Source organism: Ruditapes philippinarum, unplaced genomic scaffold, assembly GCF_026571515.1.
Source record: "Ruditapes philippinarum isolate M1 unplaced genomic scaffold, ASM2657151v2 ctg4258_1_1_1_1, whole genome shotgun sequence".
Taxonomy (NCBI): Eukaryota; Metazoa; Mollusca; class Bivalvia; order Venerida; family Veneridae; genus Ruditapes; species Ruditapes philippinarum.
The window spans coordinates 40515-65689 of record NW_026853311.1 but is presented as its reverse complement, the minus strand read 5'-3'; the positions used below and the strand labels follow the sequence as shown (position 1 = coordinate 65689).

At 33.0% G+C, this 25175-nt stretch overlaps 1 protein-coding gene across 1 annotated transcript; it reads left to right on the top strand.

Moving 5' to 3' along the window:
- The first annotated feature begins 1309 nt into the window (after positions 1-1309).
- On the top strand, positions 1310-24439 carry LOC132736469 (uncharacterized). The gene is made up of 23 exons (XM_060723612.1): positions 1310-1318; positions 1579-1614; positions 1846-2071; positions 5943-6047; positions 6572-6745; positions 7087-7200; positions 8259-8384; positions 8598-8720; positions 9140-9262; positions 10764-10886; positions 11050-11172; positions 11582-11704; positions 12161-12274; positions 12570-12695; positions 12859-13738; positions 14158-14269; positions 15268-15424; positions 16662-19814; positions 20464-20586; positions 20930-21052; positions 21331-21360; positions 22271-22346; positions 22861-24439. Exons 1-23 carry the CDS (start codon positions 1310-1312, stop codon positions 22910-22912), a joined length of 6351 nt encoding a protein of 2116 aa, XP_060579595.1. The 3' UTR covers positions 22913-24439.
- The last annotated feature ends 736 nt before the right edge of the window (positions 24440-25175 follow it).

The window sequence follows — 25175 nt, the reverse complement described above, 5'->3', positions numbered from 1 at the left end:
AACTTGTAATGTTGATATAGAATATTTGATATGAATAATGTCTTCAAGGAAATACAAGTGAATCGAAAAGTTATCAATAATCATTGCTTTGGGTATCTTAAAACTCGAATTCATATACAGATTTTAAAAGTTCAAAAGATAGATTTAATTTCGTTACAGCTGCAAAATATTTCATAGAAAATCAAAGTTAAGAAAAATATACTTATAAACTTAGAAAAGTAAAAAGATTTAAGATTCAAGTGATAATTTGCATGTATTGTGTGTGATTAAATAATGATTTTACAGTTTTATCACCATACTACTACTGCGTGAATAACGCATTACCGCCTTTTTTCATTATTTTGTCCTCTTTGTGGTAATTTATGTTGATTGAAATAGCCGTTTTGCTTCTTTAAGATATAAGTTTTCAATGCACATGTATAATTATTAGCATGACGACGTGAATCAATATTTTGTTTTTGTCCTCTTCATAATGATATGTAGCTATAACTGCAATTATAATACGTAGAACAGACAAGTCTGCATATCTGTTTAGTTTGATTTGACTTTTCTTTTTCATTACAGTATACGTAGCCCCGATTTCGTTTTAACAATGCACGTTTGACTCTACTTAAAAGTATTAACTTGTTTGTTGATAAAGAAAATCTAATACGTATTTGAGGAGATCACAGACTTTAAAAACAAGCTATTCTTTATACACAGAGCTAAATGAAAAGTACACAAACAATGCCGATTTTAAACTTCCATTCTTTATTAAAACAGTGTCGTTTTTCATTCTATTAAATTTGTAAAGTATTAAATAAGTATATGTAAATCGTTTTCCAGTTAAGGAAGTGTTGATATTTTTTCCACTGTAAACCTTGCCAAAAAATATGAAAAACAAGATCAACAAGGAAAGGCGGCGTTCAATGAACGCAACCCCCATATGACCCAGCAACAAGAACCAATGGCAAGGAGCCCAGGCGGACCAAGCCTTTCACGGCATTGAAGTAAAATTCTATAACGGCTATCCAATCGATTTTCTATATACTCAATGTATTAATAAGAGATCTATTGATTACCTTTTTTTGAGCCGCACATTTTAATTGGTGGAAAAAGGGGAAGAGATATTTAAATGTGTTTATGTTCTATTTCAAATATTTCACTATAACTTGAATTGCCAAAGTGCGTAATTGTTAATATTTTGTCATAATTGGAACCACGCATTCTGATTGGCGAAGAAAAAGAGGAAGCGATGTGTTCTTGTATGAATATAAATATATATTCAAATATTTCTATAAAGTTTAATATAAATTGTGAGCGATAGAGAATGTGTATGGTAGTTTACTTTTTAGTTTTGTCATGAACCGTATAGTTTATCTGTGAAGCATTGATGAAACGTCAATAAAAACGCAAATATTTTCTGCTTCTAATAGAATGATTGCACGGGCCATACATTTTGTTACATTTTTGTGTTTTTTAAAGGACTGGCTACCAACAAGGAATGTTAAAATAAAATGAGTGAGAGAGTCTGTGTGAGTGTGTGAGTGCGCGCGCAAGTGAGTGAATAAGCGAGTCGGAGGGAGTGTGTAGTGTAAGTGTGCGCGTGAGAGAAACTTAGTTACATTAACACGTGTAAGCAGTTTTTACAATTTCAAGTTGTTTTAAACAATAAATGACATCAGAAGTTGTATATAAAAATCTGGAAATTGTGGTATTGATATGAATAAACTTACTAAAGAAGAGATGATTTTTATTTGTCTTAGGTCGGTAAGAACTAGCGATGAAAATTATTAATGGGACAACTCCTATAATTGTAAATATTATTTCAAAAGAATCTGTATTTATTTTAATTTTCAATTTTAGATAAATGGAGTGAAAACACAATGTGATGTTTGTGAGTTAAAGCAGATTGACAGCTGCACTGAAGACGTGCCTTTGGATTGTAAAGGCGAGTCTCGAACACTGGTTGCCAAGGGAACCATCTGTATCCACAAAGTGTGTGGTTTACTCAAGCATGCAGAGTGTACAATAGGAGGCCGATGGGTCGGACCGGATGGGAAAGAAGTGAAAAGCAATGTAGAAAAGAAGTGTATGTACAATAAGAATTGTTCTATGAGAGATGTTTAATTTTATTGAAACATAATCATACAAGCACCATTTGAATCAAAGCACTTAAAAGTACTGATCGAAAGCGAGATCAATTGTAAAAAAAAAACATTCAATGATAATGTTAGTTCGCACCCAAGCGAATAGTTTAATTGTATCATAGTTTGGGGACCTTTCTGTTGAAAATGTGTCAGAGTTTCAGAGTTAAAACGTATACATATACATGCACAGTGCGTTAACTGGGGTGCAGGTATTAGTTACCCGCACTCCAGAGCATGCCCATTGATTGGTTCATTTTGTCTGGGGTTTACATATTATGACGACATAGAAAGGAAAAGCAATAGAAATATCGTATTCAGATGCGCGTTCATTGGTTATTTTTTTCTGGGGTTTCATAGTGTGACATCAGGGAACGTGTTTTTATTTTGTCTATGATATAAAAGAGAAAGAACATCAAAACACTCGGCATTCTGATTTATACTCGGGGGCTACGCCCCTCGTACAGATCAGATAGCCTCGTGTGTCTATGCTCTTTCAATTACTTGCTACAAGTTTTAAGTTTAGCAAGCACGGGTGATATCTTAACTGGCTAGAAAGTTGCCTTTCTCTGTTATCTATGTCTCTGACGAATCATAGTAATTTTGTATCAATAATTACAGTTATTTTTAATTGAACAGTATATTCATTTTCATCACAAAGGTATATAAACTCTTTTGTACACATGGAAAAATATTTATTCAAAACCTATTCCCCTTTTTTGTAAAGGGTAAACTTCGGTCAAGAACATGATAAAAAATTCAAAGTTATGATGCTAGAGAGACACATATATTCAAATATATATTGGTAATCGTAGATATCGTTTTATTCCATCGATTTCCATTGCGTAGATTACCAAAGGTATTCGGATCGTAGAAAACTAAAAAACTACATTTGTGTTGGTATTTGTCGCATTGAAAGGCAGTAAAGCGTTACGATTTTTTTTTATATAAAATTGTCGAACCGACGGGTATATTGATTTCAACATTCAGAGCTATTTATTACCAAATTTGAAATGGGGAATTCACAATACGTGTATGCCAAAATAGAAAAATAAAAGTTTTAAATTTCTTGAAACACTTTATAGGCTTAAGTTTATGTTCATGTATATTGTTATTTAGAAATCATCATAAGATATACTTAACATAATTGATAACCATCTATAGTAGGTTGACAATGTATGTTTAACTTATACGATCCCTACTTTGTTTTATAAAAGCAATATGGTAGTGGCAATTTGATATCTAAGTATATACTATCCCGGTTTTCCCGGGATCTCTTTATTTAACGATAAAAAGGATCAAAGGTCATGACTAAAACACGAAAGTGACTTTTCCTGAAGAATGTGAGCAAACTTGAATTTAAAAACGTTAAACATGGCGTTTAAATAAATTTTATATTTAAATTGCAGTTTATAGATGTATATGATCAAAAATGAACACGTTTTCATTTTTCCTAAAATAATCATTATGATATGAAATACTCTAAATAGTATTTTTTTAAATGGTATTGCTAGTGAATATCAATTATTAATAAGTAATGTTAATTATCTTCTTTTAGATCAATTTAATATGTCAGGATCACGCAACTAGTTTTCGAAATACATAAACATGTATAAGTACATTTTTATTGATAGCGCATAATTAAAACTGATAGTTTCTTATATTTATGTTACAATGAAATACAATCATTTTTCTATCACGCGACTTGATGCTTTAGCAAAACCTCTACTTGTAGTCTCTTGATTACTATGCTACCCCAACCTTAATATTATCATTGTTTCTCAACCCACGACCCATTCCAGTGTGGGTAGGGTAGGTATTTAAGTATCTTTTTTTTTGGTAAACAAAAACTTCGTTATATAGTACTCCCCGCGGGTACCGCGTCCTTTCCCATTCCGGTGCAATCAGAAAAAGTGTTTCTTTTCACTGAACGCGACCAATCGAATGTTTCCACCATTAAAGTGAAAGTGGAAGTGCTGCTTTTTTGAATTTGGATAAAAAATGTTTGAAATATTTTCATTTAAAATAAATTTCTGTCATTGATAGGAAAATCCAAAGCTGCCCAAGTGTGTTGGAAATACTTTTTTTTATTTTATCCCATATTTACCGGTTAAACTGAAAATTTCATGTTCTGACAAATAAAGGTCGTCTTCCGAAACTGCAGTGATGTCATATTCTGTTGAAAAAGTTCTACTGATTCTAAAATGGGCCATCAATTTACATACCACTGTACCATAGTGCTCTCCGTTTAAGCTCCCATTCAAAACATGACTTAATGACCATACATGTTTCTAATTTAAATCATTGAATTATTCCATGAATGACATATATGTATTTTAAAGTCAAGATGCGACAGTTAAACATAATTTAATAAAATAGTAAATACAAGTACTTTTTATGTGTAAAATTTGCTGGAAATAATAAGAACAGTGGTACCATAGGGGACCATCCTAAGTGACATATATATATTTTGTTTAAATGGATCTCAACATTTGTGTACTTTAAATTAATTAAGAATAGACCAAACAAATAATGGTAGCGAAATTTCAGAGCCTAATGCTGTTAATTGTAGTCCACTTTCTTGAAGCGGTTACTTCCCTTTATATGTACACAAACGCCGAAAAATTCAGGGGAGATCAATGCGTAAAGATTGTCAAATGACAGACGCATTTATTTTCAAGCAAAGTAGTTCCCAAATGGTCGACCATTTCTTATATTGTTTCATTCTTTATAGATATACATGCTTACAGTAAGCGCCATGATTATTTACATCTGTGTTAAACAACAGGTTTAGCGTCGAAATAATAAGAGTTACAAACCTTAATTTAGAATAATATGGGTTTCCTCAGGCCTTAACATATAACTTCACCGTGGTCGAGGGGATTGCACGCTGGCTTATGAATTGAGAGGTCTGGAGTTCAAAACCCAGTTGAGGCAACTCTTTTTAAAATTTTTTTAAATCAAATAAATATTGAATTGACTGTCAGCGTTGCAATTAGTCTTATAGCCAATTTACAACAGTTAAACAATGGAAAGCATTGGTGGCACTATACAAAAACGAATTGGTTTATAATCTCACAACCTTCACCTTTCTGACATTCTGAGACCCAAACAAATTCAGCTCCTCCTGTGCTTTGATTTAAGTATTTTTATGCAACTGCATTAATAGATCTTACTATTTGTTCTGATTTGCTTAAATAGTAACGTTCTATACATGTAACTTTTAGACAGTTACGTGCATATTTGACTTAGAAACGACGACATAGATCTTGAGGCGAAAAAACAATTTTATCTTTTTTTTTCTTGTCAGTAATACATACTGAATATATACTATACTGTATAAAGTTAACTTTCATTTATCAGTAAAATCACGACTGTTTTTGGATTATATAAGTGGCTCAGTCTCGCGTTCATTTTGAAAGGAAGGTTTATACGACAGCATCTTAATAATATCATGGCTCGATTCAGATCTCACGTCAAAGACTTAATAAATAGTTTAACAAAGGCTAGCCACTCATATACGTATATCACATTAGTATTTATATTCATACATACCACTTTTTGCGATTTTTTTCTTTAAGATATTTTCTTTACAATTTTCAGAGAAGTTGTCAGTTAATTTTTTGATCGATACGCCCCTATTATTTACTAGTTATTATACACTCTTATCGATAAATACTCATTTTTCAGACTATAATGCCAGTTTTTTCATATCTGAATAACTTCAAAATGGTGGTTTACAGTGATTTACTAGGTTAAATGCAACATTATGAAAACCATGTTTAATTGTTTGTTTTTTTATTTTTGTCTACTCAGGCAACCACAAGGAATTTATTTACGAGCACAAGGAAAAGAAAGTTAGAAAGAAGAGGTTTATCAGGATTTTTCGAAGAAATTCCCCACCTCCTCCACCACCACCACGTAAGTGTTAACAGTTATTACACATGTATATATCGGCAAAGTGACATATTTCTTGAGTAAGTTACTAAATTCTATGGCTAAGCCTAATACTTTACTTGGTTTCATAAAAGTCAATGTCTTTTAGCTGTATATGACCGAAAGTCTGACTGCTCTAATATATCTTAAAATGGATAATATTTTTCAACTGTTTAAATAAACGAGATAGTGTGTAAGCAATTATTAGTACATTGTATAAATAGTTAGAGTCGACAATGATTTATCATCAGCTCCAGATAAAGTTTCTTCAGCAGATCACGTGATACGTTTATCTATGACAATTAGGGACGTCCACGTATAAAATTGTCTGCCTGATCATCATGAAGGGCGAAAATTCAATGTCTGTACTTTCTCGTATTCGCAAAGTATGGCGGTTAATTAAAGCAATTGCGTATTTACGAATTTTCGACACGTTTACACCATTGTGAATAACTACTGTTAATAACTGAAAATGATTTAACAAATATAAAACCACATTTTTTTTCCAGCCAATTGTGGACAGCCGGGTACCATTGCGCATACAAGTTTGAATGTAACCAGTACTTCACAAGGGGGCGTGGCTACATACACGTGCCACTCTGGATACGGACATACAGGCGGCACATTGAGGCGTGTTTGTCAATCCAACGCTCAGTGGTCCGGTAGTCCTCCTATATGCTCATGTAAGTGAAACAGTAAATTTTTCTATCTTTAAGCTTAAAGACAAATTTCAATTACTTATTTTTAAGGTACGTTAACTTAATTTACCTTAAAACTATGTATGAATGTTATATACACAACTTATTTGTAGCCCGTTACGCCTTTGAATGGAATATTCTTCGCCTGTGGGAGTAACAGAATAACGGAATCCCCGCTCATTCCACTTGGATGGAGTTACAAATGGGCATTATTTGAGAGGAAACTTGTTTTGTACTATGTTTGTAAACTGTTAAACTTCTGCGCATGATGGAATTATTTTTATACTATATGAATTGTGGTACAGACACATCTTCTGTTTTTGCAGATATGAATTCATGCAGCAGTACCCCTTGCAAAAATGGCGGCACGTGCAGCAATATCCCAAACTCGTTCACATGCAGTTGTTCTAGCATTTGGAAAGGTTCAAGATGTGAAATAGGTATAATTTATAAGTGTGCAATAGAATCATAACCATCAATGCATTTAAGACAATTGTGGCAGTTGTTATGCATTTTTTTGCTAGAGATTTTTTTTCAAGAATGCTAAATCAACGTAGATTTCCATGGTGGCCATAACGAAGGCCATCTTGTATTTAAGCCATGACTATAAACATATTTGCATCAATAAACTGTTATATGAACAATAAGATTATAATAAAATTTCAAATGACATGACTGAATGCATTTCAGAAGATCTCCATACAAATAGTATATTTTGATATCAACTTATCTCTGGCGTGGGTTCGATCCCCGGGAGATGCTTTGGAAGTTTAGCGCGGAGTAAGGTAGTCTAGTACTGGTGTAACTCTCCATGAACGATGGTTAGGAAACTACCCGCCTATATGACTGAAATACTGTTGGGAAAAGGCGTAAAATGAACCAAACAAACAAAAATATGTATATTTTGGTATCATTTTGACAAGTCATATTCTTGCAGGATACGAATAGTGACCTGTACGGGGTCCGTACAATCTATCTCCCTACTTTATTACCCTCTCAACTTCCTTTTATCATTTAAATAATTTGTTTCAGAACTAATACCTTTTAAAAAAAAAACGTTTTTGTCTAGTTCCAATGGAACAGTTTTGACGTCTTCCATACATAAAAATGTTTACAATAATTGGACATTGGATACTATGTATAAAGCCTAAAAGGACAAGATATTGTTTGATGACCATCACCTGAACAAAAAGTATTGAATAATTTTAAAGATAGTAGAAGACTGATGTTTTTCCAATCATGATGATTTAACCAATAAGAGCTCATATATCTATTTATAGCTCATGGTGCATTTTAACAATCAGATCTATATTTATATCTCATGGTACTTTTTACCAATCAAAGCTTGTATATTTAAAGCTCACGGTGATTTTTACCAATCAGAGCTCTTATATTTAAAGCTCACGGTGATTTTTACCAATCAGAGCTCGTATATTTATAGCACATGGTGATTTTTACCAATCAGAGCTCGTATATTTATAGCACATGGTGATTTCAGATATCGATGAATGTGCATCATTGTCTCTGAACAAATGTAACCAGAAATGCAGCAACACATACGGATCTTTCACGTGCTCTTGTAACACCGGTTATCGTCTGCTTCCAGACAGGCATACGTGCATAGGTAAGTAATGCACGAGAGACCTCGATATTGCTAAAGGAACTTTTCATTATTTTAAGTAATATGTGATAAGATAGTATCCTTCAATATATAATCAAAAACGAAAACTCTCGACTAAAATTAAAAAGTAAATGTCAGGTTTTGAAAAACAAATCATAATCAAGCTGAGTTTTATCGAAAATATCTATGATATTGATATTATATGAATGTTTCAAGATATTGATGAATGCGCAGAGAAAACATCCGGTTGTAATCACGCATGCGCAAACTCGGAAGGCTCTTTCATATGTTCCTGCAGAGATGGATTCGAATTATCATCAGATGGAAAATCATGTCGAGGTTGGTTGTCGTTTCAAATTTAGCTGTAAAAATATATTGTTATAATGCTACATCACAGATGTTCTTTGTACTAAGTGAACGAGTAAGACCTGTCTTAGATCATAAGACCAGTATTTTCGTTAATCTTCTTAGTAACGCCTGTAGTTAATTCGAAACAGTCAAGCTTTTGTGAAGAATCACCTTTCAGTAAAATCGTAAAATTCATTGTATCATTTGATGTGTACTGCAGTAATTGAAATAAGTATATTTGAACATTATATTTTTTGATAAATTGTCTTTTCAACAAAGATTTTGCCAATTGCTTCTGAAATATCCCCAGACAGAGCTGAATATTATCAAACATTGTCGACATACAAACATTTAAAAAAAAAACGTCGAGGAAGTTTGAAGGTCATATTTCATATTTATTGTTTTACCAGATATTGACGATTGCGCAAAAGGAACTTCCGGTTGTGAACACACTTGTACTAACACAGTTGGTTCCTTTACGTGTTCATGTAAGGCCGGGTACCAACTCGCAATCAACAGAAAATCGTGCTCAGGTAAGTACAGTGCCGCTAATCCATGTAATGTATTTTAATTGTTAAATAATTTAACAGTTGTTTTACCAACGGGTATGTCTTCATGAGAGACTAACTTTCTTTACTATTTTTGTAATCACGAAGTATTCGTGAATATCACACGGGAGTTAACGAACATATATCATTAACTTCTAATGTGCAAATTTTATTAAAATAGCTTTTAGAACTGAAAGTCGACATTTAAAGCTTCAAATAACTTAAGTGATGACATAACAATCATGGTCCTTTCTAAATTCTGTTTTTCTGAAACTGTACTGTACTTCATTTTAACCTTTAACCGGGACCAATCGTCATTACCTTGCATTAGGATACAGTTAACAACAGATGAAAACGAAAGTGGGTAACTTTTTTAGACTTTCAATCCATTGTTGGCTTGTGCATCATGGAACATTGAATAAACGAAAGATTGTGTTCAGTTACCTCCCTTCCGTATCCTCCATCATGCATCAGCAATTTAATAGCAGAATGTCAATAAACGAAATCGTGTTAAAATGCTCACCAATACGTTTTACTGTAGTTTTAACTCCATGTCAGCATTGTGTTTAAAAATCTGAATATAACTCGACCGCAAACAAATGTGATAGACCTAAGCAATGTTCGTGTGATTCGGTCACGATCTTTTGGTAAAGAGGACCGTCCTTTGGAGACGGAATACTACTACAGTAGCCATTCTCTATTGTATGAAACTAAAAAGACAAAAATCAATCATAAAAGAAACTAACTTTTGCGTCTTGAAAACAAATTGAAACTGAACATTGTCGTTTATAATTTATTTCTTCCTTCTACTTACGCTTTCAATCGATGAATCAAGTAAAAATAGAAATCCTATTTATAACAAACTGGGATTACCGAAGTAACTAAAAAATAGCTTAGATTTCCGTAATATCACTTCGTCTGATTCCGCAGTATGAGGGAATCGCCCGAATTGTCACGATTGCAGCGGAAACCTAGACTTGTTTCCCGTTCCATCATGCACTAACAAATGTAAGCAGGAAACCACCTAACCGGAACAACTTTTTAAAAACAAAAATCACAAGTATATATCAGTCACGATGACATATAAGACTGTGAAATGTCATCTAAAATTAGAACATTAATAGTTTTATTCATTCATATTAAAACTTTTATATATTCACTCACGTCAATATGCCGAAATGACTTTTAACAGTTTTCGAACACTCTCAAATAAAAAATTGCCTCGTTTTGAAAAGTTCCTCCGCTGATGAAATTAATGTCTCCGCATTAGATCACACTTGCATGCATTCCCTTTTCTTCTTCTAAGTATTACAACGCGAACAATTTTATTCATTATATCAAAATTGACTACATGTGAGTTGGTAACTCGACTTCAGCTGATCAAGAAGTCGGCCATATACCAACCCAAAATCTCGCCAGATTTCGTGACTATTTAAAAGTTTGCGTAAGTTTACAAGTACGTTTTTTTCTATCTCATTTATAACAGACATCGACGAATGCACTGACGGCACGGCACATTGTCAAGTTTACTGTACAAATAATGTCGGGTCATTCCACTGTTCATGCGAGAAAGGCTACGTGCTTGCAGCAGACGGTACAACTTGCAAAGGTAATTATAGAAACCTTTATTTCTCTTGATTAAAGTTTAGATCAAATTAAGAAGAGAAGAACAAAACTTAAATTAATTAATCTATCTAGTTCATGAATAATCTTCAATACAACTTTGAATGTGTTTCTTTATAAGGTTGTTCTAGTATTTTATTCATTTTCAGATGTTGATGAGTGCAGTACCAGTAATGGGTCATGTGAACAAGTGTGTGTGAACACGCCTGGTTTCTACACATGTGAATGTAATTCAGGCTATGTATTTGCAACAGACGGGCACGCATGCTCAGGTATTTCACCACAAAATGTCGTGATATGCGAATATAAATAGAAATAGTTACGGTTCTGAACTTGCTATTTACGTTTGACTCTGTTCTGAACAATAAATAACGCTTGACTATAAGAAAGTCTAATTTGCTGAAAAGTTGTCGAATTTGCATAAACGAATAAAATAATTTTTGAAAGGTGGATAAACATTCCGTAATCAAGTCGTTGATTGTGTAAATATAAGATGAGGGTACCCTGATATCTTGGTATCGGGAGTAAAAGAAGCAAGTGCATTAACATAGGGCAAAAACGCAATAACGAAAGACTACAATTTATCATACTTAAAGACTTTAATAGAAATGTAATGTTAATCTACATTGATGTATTAAATATATTTTACGACTAAATAGTGATACGTATATTGTATTTCAGACGTAGATGAATGTAAACAGAATGTCGATGGCTGTTCCCAGAATTGCGTTAACACCCCAGGATCATTTAAATGTAGTTGTAATTCTGGTTTTGAGTTGCAGGCTGACCAAAAAACATGTACAGGTACGTAAATAATGTACATTAGACAAAATCTGTTGTTGTTTTCTCGAAAAAAAAATATGTATGTATTATGCTTTCTTTCTTCCTTCATGATATTACAGCTAGAAAGCATGTACTGATACAAATTCCACACAATACATTTTTGTATTTGGCAATTATGTGGGATTTAACGCTAATTAGTCTATATACACTGTGCTACCGTTGATTCGAAATGAATCCAAAGCATCAGTTCCAAACGTTAAAGAGGGGACTTCATTTGACCGATTAAGCGGTATCAATTTATTCACAGTACAGTCACATAAGTTGTGAGACACACAAGCTGTTGGCGACATAAAAACCCGCCGAAATAAAATAAGTTACAAGCTAAAACAAAAGCAACACAACGAAGTTAAAGTTATGGCATCGATATATTCAGATATAAGCAACAGATATATTTAAAACTATCCTATATATTTATAGATATCAACGACTGTAAAGGAATTATTTGCCAAAATGGCGGCACATGCCGAGATAGTTTGAACAAATATAGTTGTATTTGCGCAGAAGGCTTTACATCAACGCACTGCGAACAAGGTTTGCTGGTTTTCTTATTATACACATATGTTACAGAACATGGTACTTTATTTATGCATTTATGAATATGAAAACATCAAATAAGAAATAATGTTTATTGTGATAACATGAACGAATTTTACCAGAAAAAAGACAATAATTAGATGTTTAACACGTATAAATGGGGAAGTTGATAAACATATTTTCAAATGTCAGAGTAATTATTTCTAAATATTAATTGATATATCCTCACAAACAAATTACGAGGTTGAAATTAAAATGACAATACATATTTTTATTATCTTTCTATTTATAGATGTTAATGAATGTTCAATTCATAACGGGGGTTGTCAGGATGCTTGTATAAACACTGTCGGGTCGTACCATTGTGGATGTTATGATGGTCGCGAGTTACAAGCAGACGGACGTTCGTGCTTCGGAGGTATATTTTTCATTCATGTCTTTCATTTTCTTTTGCGAAAACAGTTACTAGACGTTGTAATTAAATAATAACAATGTTTGCCATAAAAATATTCAATATGATATCATTGTTTTACTGTTATAAAAATCTTAAATATGCCAGTATGTTTTGGTTTGTTTTTCAGATGACGGAGACACTGTGTTCGAACGATTTAAAATTTCGGGTGGTAAATTACCTAAGGCCTGTTTTGTAATGCCACTAGCACATTGCACAGATGGTAAAGATCATAGAACCCAGCTTACATCAACTTCAGAATGGTATAGCCTTACAACGGATATTTCAACGTCCTTCACCTTGGGTATTGTTTTTATCAAGGTGAATGATTTATCATTACCATTGTCAATACAAGGACTTGAAGTTACAATTTCATCTGGTAAATTTTCTCTCAATTACGGAACAAAACACAACTCTAGCGAAGGTAATATCATCACTAATTCAGATACACCTGCCGACTGTAAATCATTTGAACTCGTCGAATCGGACATATTTGAATTTATATCAGCTGGTTCCTTCTTAAAAACGTATCTTTTGAACTTGTTCCCGGCTTTACCAAATTGGATCAAGTTTGAAAACACGCGGGAATCCGTTCTTGCTATCCAAGACCTGAAGAGCGATTTAATTTATGGCAGACACATGGAACAGACCAGTTGGTGTGAGGGGGCACCTGTTTTGGATGACCATCTTTATAGCGTGTTTAGATTTGGTTCAACGTTTTCTTTAGAAATTCTTGGAGACAAGATAAACGTCCCAAAAATACTCTCGGGTCAAAAGTTTTGTTTCATCGTGGACCTTTGTCAAAGTAACGGCGGCAGTATCTTTTTCATGGTACCGGAAGAATCAAGAGGCATCCTCGAAACTGTAAATATGTTCAAATTGCTGAAAAAAGAAGATGACTTGACGATACATCCACGAGGTATTGGAATTTCAATAGTTAATGGAATAAATGTTCATAAAGATTCAACTGAACTTCAGTTATGGAACGGTGACGCAATGTTTCAGTACCCGTAAGTATTCTTTGAACGATTTTTATTTTTCAAGTTTTTCATGAAATCTGTCATAACTTCTATACTTACCATTTTCTGATAAAGCACTGAGATTGTCGAGCGCGCTGTCCTTCTGACAGGTCTTGTTTAACACTCAATGCCATTTTGATAAATAAATTACGATATCAACAGCATTAATACACCACCCCGTCTTCTCGTTATGGTATCAAAACTTAGGCACTGAATGTTCATGAAATGCAAGGATATTAGGAATTGGGATGAACAAACTTTTACAATAAAAATCACTTTTATAACGTTTGACAAATATTTTCATATTGGAAAGTTACTCTCTGTGCTGAAATTTCTCGTTTTTTTTTAAACACTGTTGTGTTTATGCTTGCTATCGTTTATATGAAAAATCATCTCAATAATTATTTCAGAGTCTTTCAAAGAGGAGACTTTTGGATTGGGGCCGACGTTCTGAAAAATGACAGCAAATTATTTGTGAATGCAAGTGCTGATATTTTCATTGGGATGCCAAATATAGACATTGTAAGTAAAGTGATATTTAATTTTCTTCAAATTACATGCACATTTTAAGCCCTGTTAAAAGTATATTAGTTAGTTTTGAAGTAGTTAGATATACTGATTTCATGATTTTATAAATCAAAGTATATATAAATAGGAAGGAGACAGTCTAGTCTATACAAATAGCATCTACCAGTAGTAATATCACCTTATAAATATTTCAAGATTCAAGATGTTATTAAGGCATTAACATAATGTCTATTTCTGTGAACAATAACGGCGTTTACACTTACAAACACATAAACAAATGCCAAAAAAAATCATGTCAATACGAGAAAAGTTATATTGCATTCATAATATCCCAAATTTCGAATAGATACTATCAAAATATTACAAGAAATGGTTTTAATTAGCTTGCATAAGCTTACAGTTGTTTTTCTAGCTTAAGTTGCATAATAAGAAATAAATCAGGACAATTTCCATATAATAACATTCTTTCGCAAGTTATTATTTAACTTTTTAAACTTTTGTATATTTGGCCAAGAGCAGTAGTATTTTGGTAAATATTCTTTTCGTTAATCAGTGTAATTCAAACAGGCAAGTAGAAATGAGATTCAGTTTATACAATATTCATTTTGCATTTTAAACAAAATCGTTGCTTTCTTTCACTATTTCTCAGTGTTCCTTCTTCAGTCATTAACTTATGATCAGAACATCTAAAACGTGAAAGAGCTATTCTGAATTTTAGTACATTTACTTTTTTTATAAAATAAAATTATGTTTTCATACCAACCGCAAACTTCCTTATAGAATCTAATAATATTCAAATAATTTACATTTATCATACATGTATATTGTTTCTGAAAAAGTTAAATTTTGTGCTTAAATGTGACATTGTTGCTGAAGATCCTACCGAAATTGACACAGCTTCCATATAAAATATTTAACGATTTTAATTAGTGGCAAAACAACGGTTATCCACATAAATGTCCAATTATGTTTTTGTTGTTTTTATCACACAGATGCTTACATCCATTTTTCTGGACGAATGGAGCACCTATATACGTATGACCTTATCAGCATCGCCTGCAATTAAATTTAAAGTTTTTGGCAAAGAATTTTCTATTACCTTAAAAAGTCTTATAACATCCGAAATGAACCTGTATCTATCAGTTGGTGGTAAGTATTTGATTATTATTTTGACGCATTCTAAATGTAAAGGTTACTTTTTTATACAATATAGAATGATTTCACTATGAATCTTGATATTACCATTGCATGGAAATACCTTTCAATATCACCGCAAAAGTTAAGCATATAATCAGCGCCATTCAGAGAGAAAATTTACTTTGACGACTGACAAAAAACAATGATAGGTACAAACGGATATATTTTCTCAAAATATTATTTGATTGGCGGGTCTTAAAATTGTTTCAATTTTCCCGGAATAGTTCACACATAATGTTTTATTTTTCATAGCATCACGAAGAACGCGCACCTCACCGAAGCTTCAAGGTCAAAAACTCGTTTTCTATATATACCAAACTAAGCGTGTAAAACTTCTTTCTTATCAGTGCTAAATGTTACGGTTAAGTAAAATAAAAATTAAAACACTAATTCCTATAGCAGGTCTCGGAGCCGGCTCGTGACCAGCGCCCAAAAGTATGAACTGATTCGGTTATTTTCGGTAAAACCTACGCGCCAAACACAAATGGCCAAGTTTACTCGGTATGGCAGATCTTCATTTCCAGATTTGTCTTTTGTATTTGTTTGCATAAACACGTTACAAAGTAAACGAATTCAAATTCTTTCGGAAAATTAGCTTAAGGTAACGGTTAATGACCGTAAAATCTATAAATACAAAACTAAATCCGATGGCATCGGCTTTTTACTTAAATATACTAGATTATTTATGGAAGACATCGGAGAGAAGACTAAGATTGATTTTTTTTTGTTTATTTTGATTGGGTTTTACGTCACATCGACACAGTATAGGTCATATCGCGACGTTCCAGCTTTACTGGTGGAGGAAGACCTCAGGTACCCTTCCGTGCATGATTTCAGGCAAGAAAAGGCACCTGAGTAGAACCACCGACGTTCCGTTACCTAGCTCGATAGCTTCCTCACATGATAGAATCCAAAGTCCCTGTCGAGATTCGAACCCACAGGGGTGAGGGGTAAGTGGTTTGAAGTCAACGACTTTAACCACTCGGCCACGGACGCCCCGTAAGATTTAATAAAAACTTATTTAAAGTTGTATCATACTTGTAAATATAATTGGTTCTTACTTCGCGTTTGCAACATTTTTATCGTTTTATCATTTTGATGCTTAATCAAATATTTACATTGTTATAGTCTAGGTTTAATATCGGTTTCAAAATATTCAAACATTAAACTATATATTTCTCTACCATAGGTCCTCAACGAGTTTGGTGTGGGGAAAACGCCAACCCTCCAGGAGTCTTCTTTTCCTTCCTTCTCGAAATCAATCCTTTTAAGAATGTTCCATTGTTATCAGAATGGGGTGTAGCCAATATTCACGAAGCCTATGGATTCGTTACATACGAGTCCCCACAAGCGATTGTTGACATCAATATTAAAGAAGATATCCTTAACTTCACAGATATATTAGATCGTCTTATAGTCCGTTTCAGAACAGAACTTCAAAGTTTAGGCATAATATTTAGGAACACCACATTGGTGCTTGCACATGATATTGAAGTAAACTTTGAAACTATGAAAATACTTGTAAATGATTTATTAGATGACATTCTATCAGGCGACTGGAAAGCAAAGAAACGTCTTGTTGAACAGCTATGGCAAGAATACCAAAAGGTGGAACATAGGATTAAATTATTCTTTGACGATACAGAATTTATCGCTCAAAATGCTTTCAAAAATTTTACAAATATCATAAAAGATGAAATAGATTTTGTAAAAACTAATCTTAAGAATGCCATGGAAAAAGTGACAAATTCTTTGGTCATAAAGAACACGAAAGAATCCGGATATACAGGTTTCGGGTTGAAGTACACGACTAATGTTCAATTTCTTGGTCTTAAATTAGGAGAATTCGATTTAGAATTTGTTGATTCTGTCGAGCATCTTTTTAAATGTAGTCGTTTTGAAGCTATCAGTAAACATTTTGAAGGCAAAAAAGCTGTAAGATTAATAGGAAGGGCATCACGTGAATTTGCTTTTCATGTATTCATAAAAATTCATCTTGGTGCCGGCATAGGTGGCGCTTTGTCAGCAGATAAAGATAAATTTGCTCTACAACTTGAGACATATGCTCAGTTTTTAGGAATGAAAGCAACAACTGACCTATTTATCACCAATAAAGGATTATATCTCTATATGGAAGGTAATGTTTGGGACATTTTCTTGGCACAGTTAGATATTTCTGCAGAAATGAAATCAGAGTGGCATCACATTGTATACAAAGTAAGTGGTCGTTTTCTAGCAAAAAGCAGAAAAAGGCGTCAAATTCAGACCAGAAGCGAATCATTTCAAGACAGTTATTTAGATGCCTTGAAAAAAGTAGTTAACAAGATTGCAGATATGGCGACAAAACGCTTAAGCCAAGCACAAGAAGGCCTCAAAGCTGCACAAGGAGGACTTTCAAAAGCTCAAGACTGGCTTGAAGAAAAGAAATCAATTGTAAAAGGTGCAAATGAAAAATTTGATAGAGCTGTTGCCGCACTAGAAAGAGCAAAGGACAAGCTAGATGATGCCAAGAGACCATTTGAAGAAGCATTAAGGAAACTCAGTGCTGCTCAGAGGAAGGTCGATAATCTTTGTAAAATTCGATCTTGTAGAAAGTTTTGTATACCAGGAGTAAAATGTAGAATTTGCCGAAAAAAGGTTGGATGGGTTAAGATTCCATATCCGTGCTGTAGATTTACAAGCTGCATGATTAAAGTTCCAGATCCAATATGTGTTGCTGCAAACTTGGCGTGCAGAATAATACGAGGAGCTGCTTATTTAGCTTTGGAGGCAGCCAAGATATTTGTAAGAGTTCCTATGCTTGCATTTGATGTAGCAAAAGCAGCGGTATCAGTAGCCCAGTTTGTTGTTGATAAGTCACGTGTCGTGTTGGATGTTGCTGTTGGTTTGCTTGATGTTGCCAAATTAGGATTAGAATTTTCAAAAGGTGTTCTTGAAGCAGCAAAGGCAGTTCTTGAGGGAGTTAAAGTCGCTATCGGTGTTGCTGCTAAAATTCTCGAGTTTGTAATAGATTTTGGACTGAAAAATTTGCTTGACGTCAGAAATTGTGGCTTCAATGTGGAATTGTCGACCCATGACCTACCGGTATTTGATATTTTTTGCGACGTAAATGCTTTCCGATTAGGTTGGAAAACTATCACAATAAGAATAAACTTTAAAAATATAGTGCAAAGTTTATGGAATGCGGCAAGAGCAACAATTGACATGCTAAGTAAATTGATTGGTGGTATCGGAAGAAGACGTAGAGAGCTAGAATTTAAAGCGTCTGCTAAAATGCACGCATATATTAGAAAAATCAGAGAAGCTAATTTTGACAACGGTACCTATCAGTTTTCAAATGAAAGCAATGAATTCATAGATATTGTTGATGAAATTCTTGGATTTAATAATCATAGTAATACTGATTATGAAAGTAGGTCAATAATTTTCAAAGAAAAATGTAAAACGACCACTCATGTAATGAAATTTATGAACGATGCGTTAGGATCATTGAATGAAGTTGTGAATGAATCCAGAAAGTACATGGATGAATTAGCCATTCTTAACGATCAGCTTCAACAGTTTACAATCGAAGGCCTTGCGGAAAATATGACATTAGATAATGCAGGAATAAGTAAAGAATATGCAGAACGAGATTATAACATGACAGAAGATGACTTGAATAGAGCATTAAATGAATCAAAAGCTGCCCTTGCTGATGATCCGCTTCTCAGGGAAATAAATTCGTCAGCTTCAATGGCAATGGAGTCAATGAATGCAGAAAAAAAGTCAATAGAGTCAATAAATTTTCTAGAAATTTGGTTGGATGAAATGTCAAACATTTCAAGCGAGTATTTCAATGCTTCACAATGTAATGGATTCAAAGACTGCGTCCTATATGCCATTTCCGAATTATATACTTCATTTGAAGATGAAGATATTCCAAATGTAGACAACATTCGAAAAGCCATTCTTGATTTAGAATACATTTTAATAGAATTATTCCAAAACCAGTCGTCATTGATTGAAGAATTAGCAGCTGCAATGGACAGTGTCATGTCAAGCATAACATTTATCAACGAAACTAATCCATTCTGCTCAGAAGCACCTATATTTCTAACGGAGTTGAAAAATCAAACGGTACTGATTGGGACAGATGTGTACATAACATGCAATGTTACCGGATCCCCGTTTCCTAATATAAAATGGTTTATGGAAGACAACCTATTACCAAATGAAACAGAGATGCAATTGGTGATTAATAATGTGACAGTGAACGACAGCGGCGTTTATAGGTGTGAGGTTGGAAACGTTGTTGCTAATCTAACGTCAGCAAACGCCTATCTTCAAGTCGTTACATACGGTAATTTCTATAAATTTAACGGTTTACATAATAACATCATTATTAATATAGATTGATGAAAAGCTGCAAATAATAGACAAATTTTATATGACGCAAATAAAAGCCCTCAAATTTGCATCGGTATATTTTACCAAATTGCTTGCTTGTAACTAAATACAGATGGTATATGGGAGGCTTTCCTCTACACATTGTATAAATCTGCATTCAATATTCGGCCAGTTGGAATTATTTTAATTTCACACACGCTTTCGATAAATATATTAACATTAAAATGGATGCTCTTTTTACACTTTTTTAGAAGATGGGGAGGGGTTCGACACTTAAGCATTAATTGATATCAAAAACAATGACAAGAATTGTATAACTTGTATATGTTTGATAACATTCTGACATAATAAGTTTTGTATTTATTCATTTATTTCATTATTTTGCATACACATTTGCATTTTTAAATTTGAATGTTCCATGTTGTCATTTACTTGTCTTCTACGTGTATATGTATAATTGTTATGGTTATTGTAACATGTTTCAGCCTATTGTAGTTGCATAGAACATTCCTTTATTTACTGTAAAATAGATATTTAAGAATGTATTTTAGATATTCGAGAGGATGTATGAAATGATCTTCATTTGTTCGAATATGTTTTAGATGACGATGAATGTCAAACGGAGAATGGCGGATGTGAACATATTTGTGAAAACTTTGTTGGGTCTTATATATGTAATTGTTTCCATGGTTACAGACTCGACGAAGATCGCAGGAATTGTTATGGTAACTTTTTATGGCATTTCGTTCTTTTATGAATAACTTTTGACTTACTAAATAATTGTTGTTTTTTTAACTTGATAACGGTCATATTTTAAAAATCTTTGTTTGTCATCTAGTAGGTTGTGTTTAAGGTCGAGAAACATCTCTCAGTCAAAGATATGAATGTAATACCACTAATGATATAAAAAAAGAAAATAATCCGAAATTATCAGGATTCTTCACCCGTTTTTCAATCATCACTTAAGTATAAAAAGGGATTGTTTAATACATGTAGTTTTTATAGCGTAATTTACCTACATAAACTATTGATGGATTGAAAAAGAAATGATAAGTTGCCCTTCTTCAGATATAGACGAATGCTTAATTGGTACGTCAACTTGCGAGCAGACATGCTCAAATAATCAAGGATCGTTTACATGCGGATGTAAATATGGTTTTGATCTGGATAATGACGGTCGTTCCTGTCAAAGTAAGTTCTTATAGCGCATGTCAGCACCAAACCCATTATCACTTATTTACATATTATGAAAATATATCATTTAAAGTTTGTTTTAAGTTATGACAACGGTGAGGTATTTCTGTAAGTATTTTACATTCATTTTTTAGAATCAATATGTTTAAAAGTAATGTTGTAGTTGCGAGAACGTTGAAATGTGTGTTAAATGTATGATACTTATTCACCATGCTGCTTAAAGTAAAAGAAAAATGCATTTTAGTTTTTTAAAAACAGGTTTTTTATCTTTTCAGTTTCGTCCGGATTAGATAATCGCATATTAGGTAAATAAAGATTTTTCTTAAGAAATCTTAATCATTTTAAGATACATTGATTACTTTAATAATGTACCGACAATAATTATCCTATAAAAAAATATCCTATAACTTATGTAGCACAAGACTAGATGTTTACGTAATTTTAGTAAAATGTGGAATTTAAAATAAATCAATACTTGATTACATATTCATGTAAGTGGATGCTAGACTAGATTTTCATGTATTTGGATGTAAGACTAGAACTTCAAGTAATTGGGTACTAAACTCGGTTTTCAAGTATTTGATATAAGACAAGGTTTAAAAAAACAAACCAGGACGGTCACCTCAATAGATAAAAATTCAAGCGATCCGAGCTCGATTCCGTCACTTTCGCTGTGATTGATCATGGAATGCTTTCACTGTACCTCTGCTCTGGCATGTACAGAAGTTATCATTTCCTTGCGAGAAAGAAGGCAGCTAGTAGTGATAAACTGATTGACTGCCTGCACAGGAACGATGCGTTGAATGAACTGGGCTCTATTCAAAGATGCTTCCTGCCGTAATCAGGAGGGTAACCTGCAACATCATCGCCATAGGTTTTAAAGTACTTTGGTTCAAGATTTTTAAGTAATTGGAGAATTGACCATTTTTACCAGTTTCTGAATGCTAGACTAGATTTTCAAATATTCTTATACCGGAATTGCTTTTTGAAGTAGTTAGATACTTTAAAGTAGTTAATAACTCGTTTACCAGTTTTGTAGCCTTAGATGTCTACGGTATCTGTTATATGCCCGCGTTTTAGTATCCGTTAAACGACCGCTTTAAATAACCGCGTCTACGATATATGTTAAAGTACATTTTGCACAATTTTAATACATTATGTTGTCTACTCCAATGACGTTATTGTAATAACTTGTTATTTCATCTCTATTTACAGTGGTGATTGTGTCATGTTGCGTTCTTGTTGTTGCAACTTTAGCTGTAATGGGCACAATTCTCTACTTTAAGCTCAGGTAAAACATTTATCATTTCTTAAAGACTGGCTTCTCCAAGTGGTTATCGAGTCGGAATATTAATCTAAGGATTGGTGGTCGTGTGGGTTCAAACCAAATCAAGGGAAAGCCGTTGTCGCCTTGAGTAAGAGAGCAAGACACTTTACTCATTGGTTGGTTCCAGGAATGTATTAGAGGCTTTGTCTAACAACTTATAGATTCCTACTCAATCAAGCAAGACATCGCATCTGACACTATCAAGTACGGTGATCGATGTCTTATTAGTCAACTTATAAACCAAACTCGTCATCACTTCATTGTAATTCAAATGTTACGTTGTTAGCAAAGCGCTTGAAAACGATGACATGAGCAATTCGGGCGTTTTCTGGCTTAATTGCTTAACCATACTATGGCGATAAAAGAATCTTATATTCCTAGTTATTTCATAAAGACTTCACTTAAAAAGTCAATAACCGTGAATGACATCTTATATAAGATCATACATAGACAAATATATTGATATTATTTATTTCAGATCGCCAAAAAATTGTACCCGAAATACAAAAAGTCGACATAACTTACGTTAAACCTTTTACATTTGGGCCTGCTATAGAATACGGCCCATCAAAACCTGGCTTTGATAAGAATCTTATTATACAAGCTATTGGAAATGGGAAGAAATAAAATGGTGACTAAATTAACATTTTTACAACGAAGATAAAAACCGACTATGAAAAGTTTTTTGGTTAATTTTGAGGATGTAGATTCATGTAAAAACAGATTTTTGTCTCCAATGTTTTCTTTATCCTTTAGTTCATTGCGGCATTTTTGCATGTAATCTTCGCTTGAATATATTTGAGGTGTTTTCCTTGTGTGTTTTTTATATTTACTTTTAAGGGTACATGTTTAACATGTATATACATGTACATGTAGTTTACTGCTTATATTCAGAGAGTATAGAAACCTTGAACTATTTTAGGATTTCATTATCTAAATCATGATTAAAAATCAAACGAAAATGGTACTGGACGTTCGTTTATAATGTATTAAATATTTAAGAAAGAATGTATATATTTAGAAAAGGCATCAAATTTACTAATGAGTATTCTGTTGTGGCCGTTTATTACTCAAGTCACTTGCCCCTCATCGCTGTGGGTTTGAATCCGACAGAAACTTTGGATTCTTTAATGTGAGGAAGCTATCCAGCAAGCTTACGGAACGTCGGTAGTTCTACTCAGGTACCCGTTCTGCCTGAAATAATGCACGGAAGGGCACCTGAGGTCAGCCTCTACCACTAAAGCTGACCTTTACTGTGTCGATGTGATGTAAACCCCAAATAATCAAACAAACAATTTATTACTAAGGAAGTGCATTTAAAATATAATTTTTATCAACAATTTACTGATCAATGTTAGATTGTAATGAAACTTAGCATTAATGAATAAACTAGTTTAGAGATACTGATCATCACATATATCGTGTTTATTTTTCTGAGTAATAACTGTTAGTTTCTTTAAAAGAGGCATTTTAAGGATGCTAATAAGCTGGACTTTAATTTTGTATAGATTCTTTTTTCAAAATGAAAAGTCATTCATAATAATATCTATCGAAGTTTTAGTTAAGGGCCTATTTTTAACTTTTTTTTTCAAAAAGAACCAAATATGTTGATTCTTTTTAAACAAAATTGACACAAATGTAAATATTAATGAGGCCATATAGTGTTTACTAAATGTCATCAAATTCTACAGATGTGTTGTTGAATTATGGCACTTTCTAAGTTTAGAAATACAGTTCATAAAGCAAAATTATAAATATAACAAAAAGGTACATGTAAATATATAATACAACGAAATATTAATCAAATAATATATCTCATTCGACAGGGAATATCAATTCAATGAATTTCATTTGTTATATGAAATTTAGCTCTTACAGAGCATATGATATTTTCTAAACTGTTTGGTTTTTACCTGATCATGTATATCGTATATAAGCAAATGACTTCTGCAGAAAGTCTGAAATAAAAAAAATCATTGTATATATTTCTTTTGTTTATTGTGTTTAACAATTGTTACATGGAAAAGAAAATTGGAAATAAATGATTATCAAAAATTGTATTGTTTTGTTCATAATATATTGGACTAACTAAGGCTTTTTCACGGCTTTGGAATGTATCGAATGTAGGATTAGTTCGACGTATTTTTCACAGCTTATTTTTTTTTGTAACCCGGCTTGCATGTTAAGTGGTCCATTACTTCTACTGCATGTTCAGTCTGTAAGGTGAAACAGTGTGATAACCCTGTGTTTGCAGTCTGGTTTGTCGTCCGGCGTTATCATTTTTACTATAATAACATCTTCTTAATCCCTACAGGTATTGGCAAAGTGAAAATTCGTACTCTATTCTATAGTAAATCAGTCGCATTTTAGGCTTAATTCTTGATTCCACTGTTCTTGTTGCATTATATACAGTCTTCAACTTTAAACATCAACACAATCTAAGTAAAATGATGCCCGAAATAATTATAATGTGTTAGCCATGTAATTATTTCAGAAATCTTCATTCTGTTGGAACGCTGTTTAAATTCACCACTTAAGAACTCCGGACAAGTGGTGGGTAATACATCTTTAATATTCTTCCGCCTACAAATTAAGGTCCTACAGGATACACACACAAATAAAACTTTTAAAGTCACCATATAACACAAAATACTACACAGATTAAATAAATACAATTTAATTATGACCAATTAAGCTAGAGATTACTTAAATTGCACCACTTTAAAATTTAAAAGAACAACTTTCTAGACTACAACGGGTCCGGTCTAATTCCGTACCGGGTTGAGACCTACA